The sequence below is a fragment of the Oryx dammah genome, unplaced genomic scaffold, assembly GCF_014754425.2.
Source record: "Oryx dammah isolate SB20612 unplaced genomic scaffold, SCBI_Odam_1.1 HiC_scaffold_19, whole genome shotgun sequence".
NCBI lineage: Eukaryota > Metazoa > Chordata > Mammalia > Artiodactyla > Bovidae > Oryx > Oryx dammah.
In genome coordinates this window covers 64,033,317-64,050,958 of record NW_024070203.1, presented here as the reverse complement: position 1 = coordinate 64,050,958, position 17,642 = coordinate 64,033,317, and the positions used below count along the sequence as shown (strand labels likewise).

The 17,642-nt window shown below is 32.2% G+C and overlaps 1 protein-coding gene across 3 annotated transcripts in view; it reads right to left on the bottom strand.

The window, feature by feature from the left end:
* Nucleotides 1–17,642, bottom strand: part of LOC120878903 (CUB and sushi domain-containing protein 3-like) — a 1,427,768-nt gene that overhangs the window by 69,869 nt on the left and 1,340,257 nt on the right. For 2 of the 3 annotated variants that reach the window (XM_040261811.1, XM_040261813.1), the window contains 5 exons: nucleotides 13,704–13,889; nucleotides 11,828–12,022; nucleotides 9,115–9,288; nucleotides 2,453–2,626; nucleotides 52–225 (listed from right to left, as the gene is read on the bottom strand). In XM_040261811.1, coding sequence (XP_040117745.1) covers nucleotides 52–225; nucleotides 2,453–2,626; nucleotides 9,115–9,288; nucleotides 11,828–12,022; nucleotides 13,704–13,889 — 903 coding nt within the window. The remainder of the gene's footprint in view (nucleotides 1–51; nucleotides 226–2,452; nucleotides 2,627–9,114; nucleotides 9,289–11,827; nucleotides 12,023–13,703; nucleotides 13,890–17,642) is intronic. The other variant, XM_040261812.1, reaches the window with a different exon arrangement.

Sequence of the window (17,642 nt, the reverse complement as noted above, 5' to 3'; positions counted from 1 at the left end):
ATACAGACACATTATTACATGCTCTCAGCTGCAATACAGTTAGATTTTTACCTTTGCACACTGGTGGAGGATGGCTCCACTGTCTGATGGCCTGGCACTGGGCCTTTGTTGGCCCCTGCATGAGATACCCAATATTGCAGGAGAATGTTACCACATCATTAAAATTGAATCCATTCCCACTTGTTCTTCCATAAATTGGACTACCAGGGTGACCACAGCTCACAGCTAATAGCAACAGGGTCGGGTTGGGAGAGACACAGAATAGAATAATTGGTTATCAATTATTAAATGAAAAGTACACTTAATTACCTCAAAGAATGTGGAAGGAAGGGCACTTTTGTAGGAAAAAATACTTAATTTTATTAATGCAAAGGAACAATTTAGAAAGCCAAACTGGTCCAATAGAGTAGAATCATTGCAAAATTATGTTAGAGAGTAGACAATGATTTGTAATTCTGGTAATGGTATGCAAGTGGTGCATAGATATTAAAAGTTCCAAGGTAACTTTTCATTTTATTTATTTTTAGGGAAGAATACTGAAATTCAAAGACATTTGGGAATGATTGAAGTTCACATAACTAGTTAACGGCAAAAAGGAATGAAACTGAATCAACTTTTCTTTTCTAGTCGGGCTTAAGAATTGAAGATAAATGAAGGCAATTTTTTGTATTTAATTTAGAAATCATTTCTTATATTATTTATGCAATCATTTTTATGATTAATGGATAAACAAAAGTGTGCTTGAAGAATAGCTTAATATGACTGCAATAAAAATGATGTCACGCTGCATTAGAATTCTTAATATATTGAGAGACCAATATTAACATCCCCTAAACCAAACAACCTTACTGGTATATTTTCTTCACTATTGATATTTGATAACCTAGCAGTTTTGTTTGGAAATACTGACACAGATATAGAAATTAGATGAATTATTTCAATTAGATGAACTATTTAAATCATTTTAAAGCTCTTTTTTAGAATTTACTTAGTGCTTGGTTTTACAAGCACTAAAATACAATAAAACACATTGTATTTCTATGAACTGTTTTATTGCATTATCTCACTAATTAATCATAGCAACTCCAGTAATACTGCTTCATAATTGGGCACAGTGAAAGATGACGTCACTTTTAATACTTTGGAAATGACCCAACAGCAATTAATTTTCTGCTGTAATGTTAATGTCAACCGTTCATTTGAAAATGTAACTGCATCTTATTCCTGTTTAAAATTATTAATAGAGAAACTTATGCTTGTTTTACCTCAGGGGCCAGTTTTCATTTATAGTCCCGATTATTCAGCAAGAAAAGTAGTAGTGTTAGTTGGCTATGCCTTTATATAATGAGGGGATTCCCCAGTGACTCAGCCAGTAGAGTCTGCCTGCAATTCCGGAGACCCAGGTTTGATTCCTGGGTCGGGAAGATTCCCCTCGTGAAGGAAATGACAACCCACTCCAGTATTCTTGCCTGGAAAATACCATGGATGGAGGAGCCTGGCAGTCTCCAGTTCACGGGGTTGCAAAGAGTCAGACATGACTGACTGACTTCACTTTCTTTATGTAATGAAAGGCAAAAAACCTGGTATAGATCCAACATAATATTTCTGTCTTTAAATCATTAGATGGTCTGTTATCACATGCACATACAACACAGATAAGCAATTTTGATAACTGTATCTTATTAAATCTTAACACACTAATGTATTTTCCATTAAACTAGAACTCCAATAAAATACTGTTGATTGGATATAAGGTTGACAGTGATAGAATTTATAAATATGTGAACTCATACTAAAAGCCTTACGAATTATTTCTCTGAAGCCTCCAAAATCTTTGTCATTTAATCCTATAATGTTAAAACTACAACATGTTTACAGTGTTTATCCTCATTTCCTAACACCAATTTTAATACAAATATCAGTGATCGCTGGTGGAAATTATCAGGAGAAAAAACAAGAAATATATGGATAGTTTACTTTTCAGTCCAAAATAGGATAAATTGTGATGTGAAATACTGTGTAATTCTGAGTACTGGGTATTCAGTGAGAGAAAGAAAAAGTACTAGAATATTTTAAAAATCATTTTATCCTTCATGTGTAAATTCACATATAAATTAACTTAAGAGATTAGATGAATATTTGCTGAACTAGTAAGATCTTTTATTAAAACAATAACAAAATTGTTCCAAATCCAAAAGAGTAATGACAGACATTCTAATGTATCTTCCACTTTCATAGTGAATGGTTTTTTATACTTCTGAACACACCCTACTTTAAAAACTAGCATGTCAGTATAAAAAAATGCATTGTGAGAACTTAGTTCTTTAAATACACATGCATACCTGTGTGTGTATCTGTCTATATAATCATTTACCTTACCTAAGAAAAAAATATTGGTAATTACATGAGAACTGAACAGAGGTCTTTGACTACTTTTGCTATGCTTACTTACGCACACAGGCTGGAAGTTGACCAGACCAATTGTGATCTTGCTGACATATTCTTACTGAAGAACCAATCAAGCGAAAACCAGGATTACACTGATAAACAACTGTGTCTCTGTAACCATAGTTTTCTCCAATGACTTGACCATTCACAATAAGCTCCGGAATTCCACAGTGACCCGCTGAAATCGGTCAAAATAATATTTTTTAATATTTTGATCTAGTTTTATGATTTATATATTTATATACAATATAGCAATATCCTACTTTATGACACAAGCAATATTTCATTTTAGGAAAAGGAAAATAAAAAAGAAAAGCCAAAATAAATACATAGAAGAATATATTAAAGACATTTATGGAAATCAAGGAAATAGATAAATAACAGAGAAAATTACCTGAACTAAAAATTCTTTATTTAAAAACAGGAGAAAAGGCTCAAATAAACTCAGAAATAAAAGATGAGAGATTACAACTATTAGCACAAAAATACAAAGAATTATGAGACTACTAGGAGCAATTATTATCAACAAATTGGAAAAACTAGAAGAAATGTACAAATCTTTAGAAATTTACAGTCTTTCAAGACTGATTCATGAAGAAATAGAGAATCTGAATCAAACAATCACAGTACACAGATAGTGACAGTAGTCAAAAACCTTTCAACAGACAGAAATCCAGGACCAGATGACTTCATTGGTGAATTTTTAAAAGTTATTCTTCTGAAACTCTTCCAAAAAATTATATGGCAGAGAAATCTTTGAAGCTTATTTTATGAGGCCAGCATTACCCTGACACCAAAACCAGACAAGGACACCACAAAAAGGAAACCTAAAGGTCAATATCCCTAATAAATATAGATGTAAAAAAATCCTCAACAAAATATTGGCAGACTGAATTCAACAATACTTTAAACAAATCATACACCAAGATCAAGTGTGATTTATTCCAGGGATCCAAGCACTATGTTGGGCTTCCCTAATAGCTCAGATGGTCAAGCATCTGCCTGCAATGCAGGAGACTTGGGTTTGGAAATCCTAACAACAGTAATCACACAAGGAAAAGAAATAAAACACATCCAAATTGGAAGGGATAAAATAAAACTATTACTATTTTCAGATACTATATATAGAAAATTCTAAAGATGCTACCAAAAACTATTAGTAGTAATAAATTTAGTATAGTTTCAGTATACAAAATTAAATGCCATGGAACAAGGAAGCCTATGCACCACAGCTAATAAGCCTGTGCTCTAGAACCTGGGAACCACAATTACTGAGCCCACATGTGGCAGGTACTGAAGCTCATGTGCTCTAGGGTCCCTACCCCACAAGAGAAGCCACCACACAGTGAGAAGCCCTAGCATCACAACTAGTTCTTGCTCAGTGCAACCAGAGAAAAGCCTGTCCAGCAATGAAGACCCTACATGGCCAAAAGCAAATAAAATTATATATAAAGAAGGATTCAAAACTGTGAACTCCTAGAAGAAAATATAAGCAGCATGTTGTTTGACATCATTCTAAACAATATTTTTTTTTAGATCTGTCTTCTTTGACAAAGACAAGAAAAATAAATAAAAAAGTTTTTACAAAGTGAAGGAAAACTGTCATCAAAACAATAAGGCAATTGGCAGAATTAGAGAAGATATATGAAAATGATATAAATGAAAAAGAGCTACTTTCCAAAATATATAAAGAGATCATATAGCTCAATAATAACAGTAAAAAAAAAAAAAGGCAGTTGAATTAAAAAATAAAATAAAATAGGCAGAGGACCTCAGCAAACATTTTTCCAAAGAAGACATACAATTTGCCCACAGGTACATGAAAAGAAGCTGAATAACACTAAACATCAGGGAAATGCAAATCAAAACCACAAAGAGGTATCACCTTACACCTGTCAGGATCATCATTATCAGAAAGACAACTAGAAATAGCAAGTGTTGGTGAGGAGGTAGAGAAAAGAAACCCCTGTGCATTCTTGGTGAGAATGTAAACTGGTCCAGCCACTATGGAAAACAATATGGAGATTACTCAAAAAATTAAAAATAGAGCTTCCATGTGATCCAGCAATCCCACTACTGGGTATCTATCCAAAGGGAAAAAATAAACACTAACTCAAAAAGATTTATGCATTTTCATGTTCATTGTAGCATTGTTTACAGTAGCCAAAATATGAAAACCACTAAGTGTCCCTTCAATAAATGAATGGATAAAAAACTATAAAATACACACACTCATCTCACACATGCATAATGGTATACTACTCAGCTATAAAAAGTACAGAATCTTGCCATTCGGAATAACATGGAGGGACCTTGAAGGTATTACACTAAGGGAAATAACTCAGTAGAGAAAGATAAACACTACGACTTCACTTATATTTGGAATCCAAAAAACAAAACAAAAAAGCAAACAGAATAAAAACAGAGAAGAGATTAGAGGTTGACAGAGGAGAGGAGAGTAAGAGGAAGGTGAAATGATTGAAAGGGATTGAGAAGAACAAACTTCCAGTTATAAAATAAGTAAGTCATGATGATACAATGTACAGCTTGGGGAATATATTCAATAATTTTGTGTTAACTTTGTAAAGTGACAGTAACTAGACTTACTCTAGTAACCATTTTGCAGTGTATACAAATGTTGAATTCATATGTTGTAAGATAAACTAATATAATACTGTATGTCAGTTATCCCTCAATTAAAAAAAAAAAAAAAGAAGGAAAATGGAGACCAGGCCAGGTGAAATATCTCACTGAAAGACAATCAAGGTAGTCAAAGGTTAGAAACTTAGAGTTGACAAAATTGTTAAACTCCTAGCTTTGTTAAACTCCTAGCTAATCCTATCAACAAAAAAAAAGATACTAAAATTACCAATGTCAGGAATGAATGAAGTAACATTACTATAAAGCTTACAGATGTTAAAAGGATCAGGGAATATTAAGAACTGCTTTATTACAACATATTTAACAATTCAGAACAAGAGGACAAATTTTTTGAAGTTGTATCATCCAAAAACTAACACAAGAAAATACAAATAGTCCTTTATCTATTAAAGTATTTGAATTCTTAAATAATAACTCCCTCTGTTGAAAAAAAAAATACACTTAGATTTATATTTTTTCACAGGTAATTTCAATCAAATATTTAAGCAAAAAAGCAAGGAAACAAACAAATACCAGTCTTATACAAACTCTTAGAAAACAGAAGAAAAAGAATCACTTCCTAATTTATTTAATGAAGTAATCATAACCCCAATATTAAACCTATAAAAGACACAGAAAAAATGTCCCTTATGAATACAGATGCAGGACTTAAAAAAAAAAACTTAGAAAAAAATATATAATACATCATGATTATCTGGGTTTTATCTAGAAATGACTTGTTGGTTTAAGATGAAATATTGACCACTGTCATCTACCATACTTAGGAATATACAGACATTTTCTGAACCTTATAAATATATCTAAGAAAAAAAGTTCATATTATATTAATTGATGAAATATTAAATCCTTTCCTCCTGATACAGGGGCCAAGAAAAGTATGACCACTCTCACTAGCTCTATTTAACATTGTTTGGTGGGCTATACTAATATAAAGGAATAAAGGAAAAACATAATGGAGAAGACAAAAAAAGTAAAACTCTTATATTTTATGCTCATGACATACACATAGACAATGCTGTTTTAAGAAAATCCATAACTAATAGGTGAATGAAAGCTGCAGGATACTAGGATAAATAATTTAAATAATTTTTATAATAGAAAACAATTAGAAATGCAATTAGTAATGAACAATTTCATATAACAGTGTAAACACACAAAAAATACTGCTGAATAAATTTAACAATAGGTATACATGATCTCTATGATAGAAATTTCCTATTGCAAAAAAAAAAAAGATCTTAATAAGTGAATAAATATACTAACTTCACCATGTTCAGAAAGTAGAAGACTTAATGTTGTTAGATGCCAATTCTCCCCAATGATTTATACATTGAATGTAATTGTGATCATAATCTTACCAGGCATTTTAAAAATAAAAAAATAAGCTAATTCTAAAACATATATGAACACACAAAGGACATGGATTATCCAAAGTAATCTTGAAATATAAGAACAAATTTGAAGTGGCAGATATCTTTCTGGAAAACAAACAAGCAAAGAAAAACCCTCAGCCTTACTTCATGATATATAAAACAACAAATTAAAAATAAGTTGTAGATATAAAGTAATACCAAAAATGCAAAAACGCTAGGAAAATATATGAAATGAAATCTTTGTGACTTATGATTGAACAAAGGTTTCCTAAACTAGAGACAGAAAGTAATAACTAGAAAGAAAAAAAAGAGAGAGAGAATAGATTTTATAAAAATTGAAAACTTCTGCTCATTAAGACACCATTAAGAGTGAATAGGCAAATAATAGGCGGGGAGAAATTATTAAAAAAAAATCAATATGTAAAGAACTCCTATAACCCATAATAAAAGGCAATTTGTAAGATACTTAGAATTTCACAAAGGAAAATTTATGAATGGCCAATAAGCCCAGGAAACTGTACTTGATCAGTCGTCATCAAGATAGTGCAAGTTAAATTTTGCAAGATACCTTTATGACTGCCAAAAAATGAATAAAATTTAAAAACTAGCTATACCATATGATAGAGAAAATGTGAGACAACTAGAACTCTTCTAGAAATTTCAATCCAGAGTATACACCAGAAATTAATAGATGTGTCCACAAAAAGACTTTTATGCAAATGTCCATAGCAACTTTATTCATAATCACCCCAAAGTGGATAGAGTCCATATGACTGACCATCAGTAGGGGAATGGTCAAGACAAGGAGATTCTACTTAGAGATTAAAAAAAAAATTACTGATAAACACAAAAACATAATTGAAACAGAATGAAAGAAACCTTACACAAAAAGAGTACAAAACTTAGGATTCCATTCACATGAATTTCTAGAACAGGAAGAACTACCGTATGGTGAAAAAAACAGAACAGCTATCTCAGGGTGTAGGGGAGGAGAGCTGCAAATTGACTATGAAGGGTCACAAGGAACCTTTCTGAGCTAATGGTAATGTTCTGTAACTACTGAGTAGTTTTAGTTATATAGGAGTACACAGCTGTCAAAATGCACCAAGTGTATTTCTGGCACTGTACACTTGCCAACATAAAAAAAAAAGAACCATAAGCAAATATTGAACTCTAGCTAGCTTATATGTATATAGAAATATTTACAAATGAAGTGTACTGCATCTGGCAATTTCAAAATGTGTCAAAAATAAAATGAATTTATGGGTTAATACAGGCATGAAAGGATGAATAGATATGTGATATGAAAATACAAGTGTTTAACTGTACATTCTAGATAGTAGGCATGTGGGTGTTCATCAAGTCTCTCAACTGAAAAATTTATAATAAAATGCTGGGAGTTTGAGAATAACTACACTATATTTAAACAATCATAAGCACATTCTAGGACCATTCTAAGCCAAAAGTATCTGGGGCTATAAGGATAAGTTGTTTGCAACCATGAGAAGAATGACTGGGCTATGTGCATTATTCAAATTAATTCAAAATATAAGTTTCTAGGATCTGCTTATTTGGCAATAGCACATTCCTCCTACTGACACACTTTTGAATTTATATTAGATGTCAACACTATATCCTATGCAAGAATGTTGTCTTTATAGACTGAGAGTCAATGTTTGTTTATAAGCATTCCTCTTACACCTTATCATTCCAGAAAACAGCATCAGGGTTCTAAGTAGGTGAATAAAACCACCCTCTATATACAAAATCCAATAAATAACATATAGCATACAATAGCAGTTCATCAGGACAGAGAGTTATCAAATAGAGTATTTTAAAGTTAGCTTACATATATTTTAAAATAATGAAAAACTTTATTTATAATAATAATATATAATAAATAAAAATATATTTTCAAGTTTTAGTAAAAAGTAATATTACATATGTTGAATTGTTAGGAAAAGGGAGAAAGTTAAATGTGGAAATTGTTTTTCTTCTTTAGTCATTACCTTAAGCGAACAGGTGAAAGGAGAATTGATGGTTTAGAATGAATTAATAATAGCTACAGTGCTTAATTCAGTGGAGCATGCAGACATATAACTTTCAGCAATTAGTTTTCACCTTTTATTCTCACCATGCTGGGAAAAATTTCTGCCTTTCCTTAATGACTTAAGATTCTCATTTGGAATACTAGTAGGCTTTGAAACATGTATACTACCATGTAACAAACGAAGTGCCAGTCTATGTTCAATACAGGATACAGGATACAGGATGCTTGGGGCTGGTGCATGGGGATGATCCAGAGAGATGATATGGGGTGGGAGGTGGGAGGGGGATTCAGGATTGGGAGCTTGTATACACCCGTGGTGGATTCATGTCAATGTATGGCAAAACCAATACAATATTGTAAAGTAAAATAAAGTAAAAATAATTTTTTTAAAAAATAAAATAAAATAAATTAAAAAAAGAGATATCTGTTTAATAGCTTTTCTACCATGAGACATTTTAAAAGTTAAACATTATCCAGTTTTTATCATCCTTACTGAGTGAATATAAGTTACTCTTATGAAAAAGGGCTGCCTTTTGAGAGGGAGAATAAAATGTTTGCTTAAAATGACTTAAAAATCTGTACCTAGGCATCTGGTGTCTGATCCACTCCAAAGACCTGAAGAAAGGCATTCCCGAACAGCAGAGCCCACAAGCATGAATCCTGAATCACAGGTAAAGATGGCCGTTGAGCCATATGAAGTCTGAGTTCCAATCTTATTTCCATTGGGAGGGGTTGGGAGTTCTCCACAGGAAATAACTTGAAAACAATAATATAATAAAAAATCCTAAAGATACAGTCAACATGAACTTGTAACAAAATCATGTTTTCAACATTCTGAATTCCTATGATTTGACCATTAAAATTGCAATTAAATATGACAATTAAACTTGATATTTACAAAACATGTTTGAAAGATCATGAAAGTATAGAGAAAATAAATGACATAATTTAAAGTTTTTCTCCTTTGAGGTCCCATGTAATGTAATAAAGTCACTCCGTCTTGTCTGACTCTTTGGGACCTCATGGACTGTAGTCTGCCAGAATCCTCTGTCCATGGAATTCTCCAGGCCACAATACTGGAGTGGGTAGCCATTCCCTTCTCCAGGGGATCTTCGTAACCCAAGGATTGAACCCAGGTCTCCCACATTGCCAGTGGATTCTTTATCAGCTGAGCCACCAGGGAAGTAACAGTGACATGTGATGACATGTGATTTTGTTTGTGTTTTTTGCTTAGCCAACCTGGTCACTCAGCAGGTTGTGATGAAAAAAAAAAAAAACAGCAATATTAAAGGGAGGATAATTTATTAGTCCAAAGTCTTTCTCTGATTTATCAGTAACTTAAATAAGATTTCAGAGCCCATAAACACTAAATAAAAATTTACAGCTAGCAGTTTAAATCCAGAATTTAATAATTAACCACCAGCCTTTATCTGGCTCCAGGTCTGGCTTTCATATCTAGGCTTTAGGAGACTATTAGATAGACAAATAGAAAATTTGCAAACTTTGAAAAATTGCATGTAAAATTTAAGATATATTGATTGTTTTGAACTAATCCCCCAAACAATTCTTTGCAGAAGCTATAATATAGGGTTAATAACACTGATATTTATAATATTTTAATGTAAAAGATGAATAAATGAAGTACCAGAAAAAAATTCTGTTCTTTCCATTTTCTCTATAAACTGTAATTTTTAGGTTCTGATTTTTGCTCCACTCTTACTTCTGGGCAGGAACCTGATCTTATGTAGAACTTAAAATTTTCTATATAATAAAGGACAGAACACAAAGAAACCAGACAAATATTTGTTCAATGTTTGATTTAACGAATGCTGCTGTTATACATTTTTTCCTAGCTCTTTGAAATATCCTTATCCCATATGTCCTTTTAATGAATTTGAAATGGAAGAACAATGAGACCAAAGAAAGGGAAGGATCTTGGGTGAAAACCTAAGAGAATAAGGCAAAATTTACAAATACATATGCTATAGTTTTCGAATATATAACTTATACATGCATTTTGAGATTTAATTCATCAATGATTATAAAAATGGCAACCCCAAGATTCTTTACTTATATGGAGATTAAGAAAATAAATCAAATATTCATAAGTAAATTATTATTAGGTACTTGTATACTTACTACATATAGACAGTTATCTGTTAGAGTTATCTGTTAAATATTTTAGTCACCATAATCCATTTAGATGTCAGATGTTTTTATTAGTTTGTTTCTAAATTATGTGTCTATATCATAAATACCTTAAAATTGTGATGAACATGAAATAAAAGGATGAATTTTCAGCTTAATATATTTCCTGGCACTAAGTAAATACCCAATAAATGTAGTAAATAAAGTTCAAGATATTTCCACTGATTTTTCTATGTTCAGCTAGCTTATCTACTTTACACACTGGCCATTTATAGTATTATTATAAGAAAGCAAGAAAATAGAATGACTCAAATGTTCAATTTGATTCAATAAATGTTTACTGAATTTCTGCTGTGAATCAGGTTCTAGCTGGTATTTTCAACATGTAACACCATTAAATAGTAAATAGTAAGTATGAGATAGGTATTACTGTGGGCTTCCCTGGTGGCTTAGTGGTAAAGAATCTGCCTGCCAATGCAGGAGACATGTTTTCAATCTCTGATCTGGGAGGAACTTATGGAGAAGGAAATAACAAGCCACTCTAGTATTCTTGCCTGGGAAATCCATGGACAGAGAAATCCATGAACAGCCTGGAAGGCTACAGTCCATGAGGTCACAAAGAACTGGACATAACAAATGAACAATAACAACAAGGCATTACTGTAATTTTCTAGTCTAACAAACAGAATAAACATTAAATAACACCAAAAGGCAGAGGTTTCATTAGAATCCTTGGGTTGAAGCCCAGTTCTCCATCATTTATAGGCTCTATGACGTAACATAACATGATTAAACTCTTGGGCACAGTTCCTTCTTTAGTAAAATAAATATAATAATAGCAACTGATTTATAGAATGGGAACTAAGGTATAACTGAAATAATACATGTAAAGGGCTAAGACCAGTGCATAGTTGTTTTAATAAATGACAGACCTAGAATCTAAGCAAAGAATATCTGAATCCAAGGACTCTTTTTAATAAGCATTTACAAATACAAAAACAGTTACAAAGTTTTTAAGATGACTTGAGAATAAATTATTTTTAATTAATATTACCTCATTATTGTTCTAGAGTGTGTAGAGAAGTGATCAAGTAATTCATTCACCAAGGACTGCTTATGAAATAATTTTAATGGAATGTGTACTTACTTTGGCAATACGGTCTTTCATTTCTCCAACTCCAGGTACCATTAGGAAGACATTCAATAGAAGCAGGACCTAATCCATGATAACCAGGATCACAGCTGAAAACTACTTTGGTTTTGTATTCGTAATGGGAACCATTCACAATTCTCCATCTTCCATGTTCCAAAGTAAAGGAATTGATACTTGGACATGTAACAACTATACAAAAACCAAGATAAATACTACTAAGTCAGTCATGTCTGTTTTACTTAATTATGTCTCATGTCTATTCCATTCTTAGTTCATCACTTCCTTACTTCCGTCACTATTGAGCCATAAAAAGTCTTCAGTAATTTTTTTCTTCATGCTAATCTTTCCCTCAGCTCTATGGTATTATTGGAAGTTCCTTGAACATGTCATGCTATTTCACAGTTGAAAGTACTTGCACATATTGTTCCATTTACCGAGAATCTCTATTACGGACTATATAGTTTGAGAAAATCTGTTTTATGAGAATGATCTTTTTATGCAAGACTTGTGATATTGAGGTGGAAATTGTTAGGCAGTCAGTGTAGGGTCAGAGGCTCTGTTCCTTTCTAATTTCAATTTTAATTCTCTCATATGAATGTTTTGCTTCACTAGCCTAAAGCCATATTTGCTCCAGTTTCCAGGCATTCAGAGGCATGCCTCACTAGACCAGAGGGTCATAAAACATGCAGACTCAGGACAAGACCAATATTAATTTATGTCCAGTTCATCAAGAAGAAAAACTCCAGGTGGACCATTAACTCTTAAACATATATTTGGTCGTTAAATAATTGTCTGAGGTCCTCAGAAAGAGTCAATGGATGCATCATAGTATCTGGAGACACTGAGAAAATGGGGGACCCAAAAATTCATAAAAATGACAAACTGGACATGGTAACATTTAAACTGATTGGTCAGAAATTACACATATCTGGCCCTGAGCCAACCAAAAATGAACAGATTAATTCTAATAAAGATATAAACTGCTGTTATTCACGCCTTTTGGGGGCTCTTTACCCCATCTCAGTGTCTGTGCTAAGAACTTTATATTTCTATCCTTTAAAATAAACTTTGCCTGTGTGTTTATGAGTATTCAGTATTCACTCTTTTGCTGAATGAACAGAACTCAGTTCCCAGTGTCAATATAAACAGCTAATTCAAAACTTGCTCAGCATAAGTACATGCATTACTAGACACTTTTATGTTAACATTTCAAATAATTTAACAATCCCATTTTAAATGAAATCACAGCTAAGTTGAAATGTCAGTACTAAAGGAGAATAAATAAGTGTTTTATATAGAAAAATTAAAGACCTTATTTAAACACATTTCCAATCCTTTTGCTATCAAATATTTTATGTGAATTATTTTCAATAACCATTATATAATATTATTTTATCTATTTTACAGTATTAATGACAGCAATGAAAAATATTCTAAATGTAAGCTCTATGAAGAATTTTGACAATTATTAAAAAGTTTGGATCATCTCAGCAGCATCATTTATGTTTATAAAAGCCAGAACTGAATGTATTAAATACAATTTCATTCATGCAAACTTAAAAAATTTTTTCAAAAGGCCTATGTATTGAAAACATGCTAACTGATGGATGCCTTTCTACAAAGTAAATAAAAATTTTATGTAAAATAAAATGTCACTTTATTCTCTTGACATATATATTTTAGAGCTTCTGAAAATGAGTAAAAAGTCCTTACACTATATGCTAGTTCTTTATAGCACAAGACAGCTTAATTTACTTTTATTTCTTAGACTTCACTTCAGGGAAGAGCTCTAGAGTCTGATACATAAAGTTTTAAATCATATAAGATACCAGTAGAAACACAAGTGATGAAATTTCCTTAACATACATACCAACACAACGAGGGGTCTTGTTATGATTGCTCCAAGTTCCATCTGATTGACATATGGCCGTGGTAAGCTCCTTAGATGACAATCTATATCCATCATTACAAAAATAGGTAACTCGAGTTCCTACCAAGTAGTCTGTTGTGAGTATTCCTCCATTTGTTGGAGCTTTAGGAATCCCACAGGAAATTGCTAAATTAAATACATACATAGAAGACAAAAGAAACAGAAAAATAATCAGCTGTGTCATTAACTGTAAAGCATGTAAAACTATTTGGAATTTTATTAATTCCTCTGAAACAATTTCAGAATATCTCCCCAAAATGCTTCTCTGAGCTATAATGTTTTCAGAATCATTTATTTCAAACTCGTGTTGAAAGTGCTTTCAAATTGGTGAATCCATACATTATTAATACTTTCTTTCTTAGTTTCTTACTGAGTTTTTTGTCAGTGTGTGCATGATTATCAGCATGTTTATAGATCATATGAGAAGGCAAGGTAGGTTAATATAGAGTGTATTAGTGCTAACTCATGTCTGAACCTAGCAAATTAGCTCTATTCAATTTGACTGAAGTGTTTACAGGTGGTGATAGCCAACACACATGAGGATTTGGGGCAGGAGGAAAACAGGAGTTTTTACCTGGAAGCTGGATATTACCTTATCTTAGGTCCAGTCAAACTCCATGAATGGTACCATTCATGGAATATGATGTGTATAGATATGTCTAATAAATGCAGGGCCAGGACTTACTGTTTTCAATGTAGTTTGGATATTTCTGCATTTTGCTGATATGTCTTTGATGTCTTGATTTTTATTTATAAATATTTATAAATCTAATTTACATAAAAGTTAGTTTTACCATAAGGTGCTATTCACAGTATAGATTTGTATTTAAATAGTTTATTATATATAAGATATTTTCACATAAGTTAAAATGTCTATATAGAAGTCCCCTAAAGTCAGTTGCTTCCAGTCTGTGCTCTACATGTCCACAATCTGCATCTCCAAAAAGAAAAAAAATAAATTTTCAAAGAATATATTTGGCAGACAAACCCTAAATGAGATTCTCTGTATCTTTTATATATAATATTCAGTATAAATATTCATCCATCTGAAGAAAGATTAATATATTTGAATATGGGCATAGACTTGAACCAGCTGGAGTTATTTATGACATCTGGTCATAAAATTTCTAATTTCTGAAATAGCTCATTTTATTGATTTTACATAAGACATTTTGGACTTACTATATTTTTCTCATATGAAAAGAACAGAAAAATGTGAGTTTCATTGGAATATTTATAAAAGTTGTATTCTACTTACCTGTCTCTCATTTCAATCTAAAGCCCTTCACTTAGGTATTTAATTTTGATTAATCCATGCAAATTGACTACAAAGTTTAAAAAAAACAAAACGTAATCTTAGCTAAACCTATAAAAAATTCTCAGAATTAAATGGCAGACCCCCTACTGTTGAATAGTTTGATCTTTTGTAATTTAATAACTTACAAATTATAAACAGAAAAGTAATTTTGATTTAATAAATTATATAAGCAATCTCATATAATTATGTTATTATCCCAGCTATCTAATTATAGACCTCTAAAATAGTGCTGCAAACATAAATCATTCCCTGATGTCTATTAAAGCAATGTTAGTATTTCCACTTAGGACTTCTGGGAATTTCAATTTTTAACAAACCATCCGCACTGAATCCCTACTGAAGACTGTTTACTGCAAATTGTTGGGATGGTGTAGATTAAACTTATAGCAAAGTAACAATGAAATTTAAATAGTATAGATTTTATACACATGGTTAGTAAAAAATGACTATATTTCAGAACTGAAAAAAAAAGACAACATACTAAAATGATAAAACAAATATGCCTGTAAATACATTACAATTTAAGTTCTTAGCTAAAAAAAGAAAAACATAGTTCAGAAGAATCTTCATCACTGAGTGATTGTCAGAGGCTTCTCTCCAGAGCTCTCAAAAATCACAAATTAAAAGTGAAAACAGGGAATATAAAGTGACTGTTTCTACATAACCCTGCACTGTTGCAGCCTGGCAGAGCAGAGACCAGAACCCACCACATGACTCGGGGGTGTGGCAAACTGTGCCCTCCTGATTGTCCCGCTAAGCATGTCCACTGGACACACCTGGGGCAGGACATCTTTCTGCTCCGCTTCACTGCTTGCCCCTGCGGCCGTCCCCATGAACACAAAATAAGACGTTCCTGATTAACAGCAGAGCCTTAACTTTACTCCCTCTTTATGGTGTGCTGATCAAACTCCCCAGAATAGCTATTTCCTAATGATTTCATATGACTTCTACCAAAAAAAGTGCGGGCTGAAAGGAGTCATTTTGTCTTCCTGCCATGGAGAGCTGGAGGGCCCCCTGACTCTCTGCATGCCAAATTATCTGTCTGTCGTTTTATTAGGCGCTCACCCCGTTTCAAGTCTTTCTCACCCACTGTGCTGGACACTGCACTGTACAACATTCAATTGTGTAGAGGGATGATAATGATTTAATTCAAGGGGTCAATGAATGATCAGTTGATATACAAACAAATAAAACACCTAACCAAACCCGAATAGAGACAACAGAATACTTTTTCTATCTTTAACTGTGTTCATATTGTCTAACCATAGCTCAAGTAAAATATGCAAGGATGTATAAGGAGACTGAAGAGACAAGAAAGAATAAAAGTGACTGAAGAATGCAAAACAAATTTGGAACAATAGCAACAACAAAATTGTATAGTGTATATAGCTCTTTCCAATGATATTTAGCAATTTCATTTTAATTAGTTATATCCAAATACAGATAGGTCACATGCAATAAAATTTTTTATAAAATAATCTTTTAAACTTGTTGCAATGAAAATCAAGGGTCGATTTGGGAAATGATTCTTTGAGTTACTAATATAAATAGTTTATCACTTTACTATGTAAAATGTCCTTTTTCCAGCTACATTTTGATTTATCTTTTGTAATTATAGAAAAATTTAAAGTCAAGAACAATAAAAAAGGCTCTATATATAAATGTCATATTATACACCAAAAAACACAATGAAATTATAGTGCTAACATTACAAAACAATGTCAAAATTTCAGAAACTTCAGTATAATTTTTTATTTTAACCAATAGTTAACTGTTTTCACTAAAGTTTTCTTAAAGATTAATTATATACATGAATAATTATTGATAACTGATATTTAATTGTTCAAAGTTCAGAGCATTTAAATGTTTACTTTAAATCCATATGAAATACTAGAAATGTATAAATACATTTGCTATTCATTGGTCAAAGAAAAGCAGAAGTTTTGACAGTTTATTAAATGTATCTATTCGACAAGAAGTCAGTGCCTTCAATGTTGGTAACCCACTATCTAATAAGTAATTAATGTTTCTGCATCAATAAAATAAAGAAACAGTTTTTTAGTTCTCACTTTTTTCTATATATCTATGAAAACTGGACATGGAACAACAGACTGGTTCCAAATAGGAAAAGGAGTATGACAAGGCCGTATGTGGTCACCCTGCTTATTTAACTTATATGCAGAGTACATGATGAGAAACACTGGGCTGGAAGAAGCACAAGCTGGCATCAAGATTGCTGGGAGAAATCTCAATAACCTCAGATATGCAGATGACACCACCCTTGTGGCAGAAAGTAAAGAGGAACTAAAAAGCCTCTTGATAAAAGTGAAAGAGGAGAGTGAAAAAGTTGACTTAAAGCTCAACATTCAGAAAACGAAGATCATGGCATCTGGTCCCATCACTTCATGGCAAATAGATGGGGAAACAATGGAAACAGTGTCAGACTTTATTTTGGGGGGCTCCAAAATCACTGCAGATGGTGATTGCAGCCAAGAAATTAAAAGACGCTTGCTCCTTGGAAGAAAAGTTATGACCAACCTAGATGGCATATTGAAAAGCAG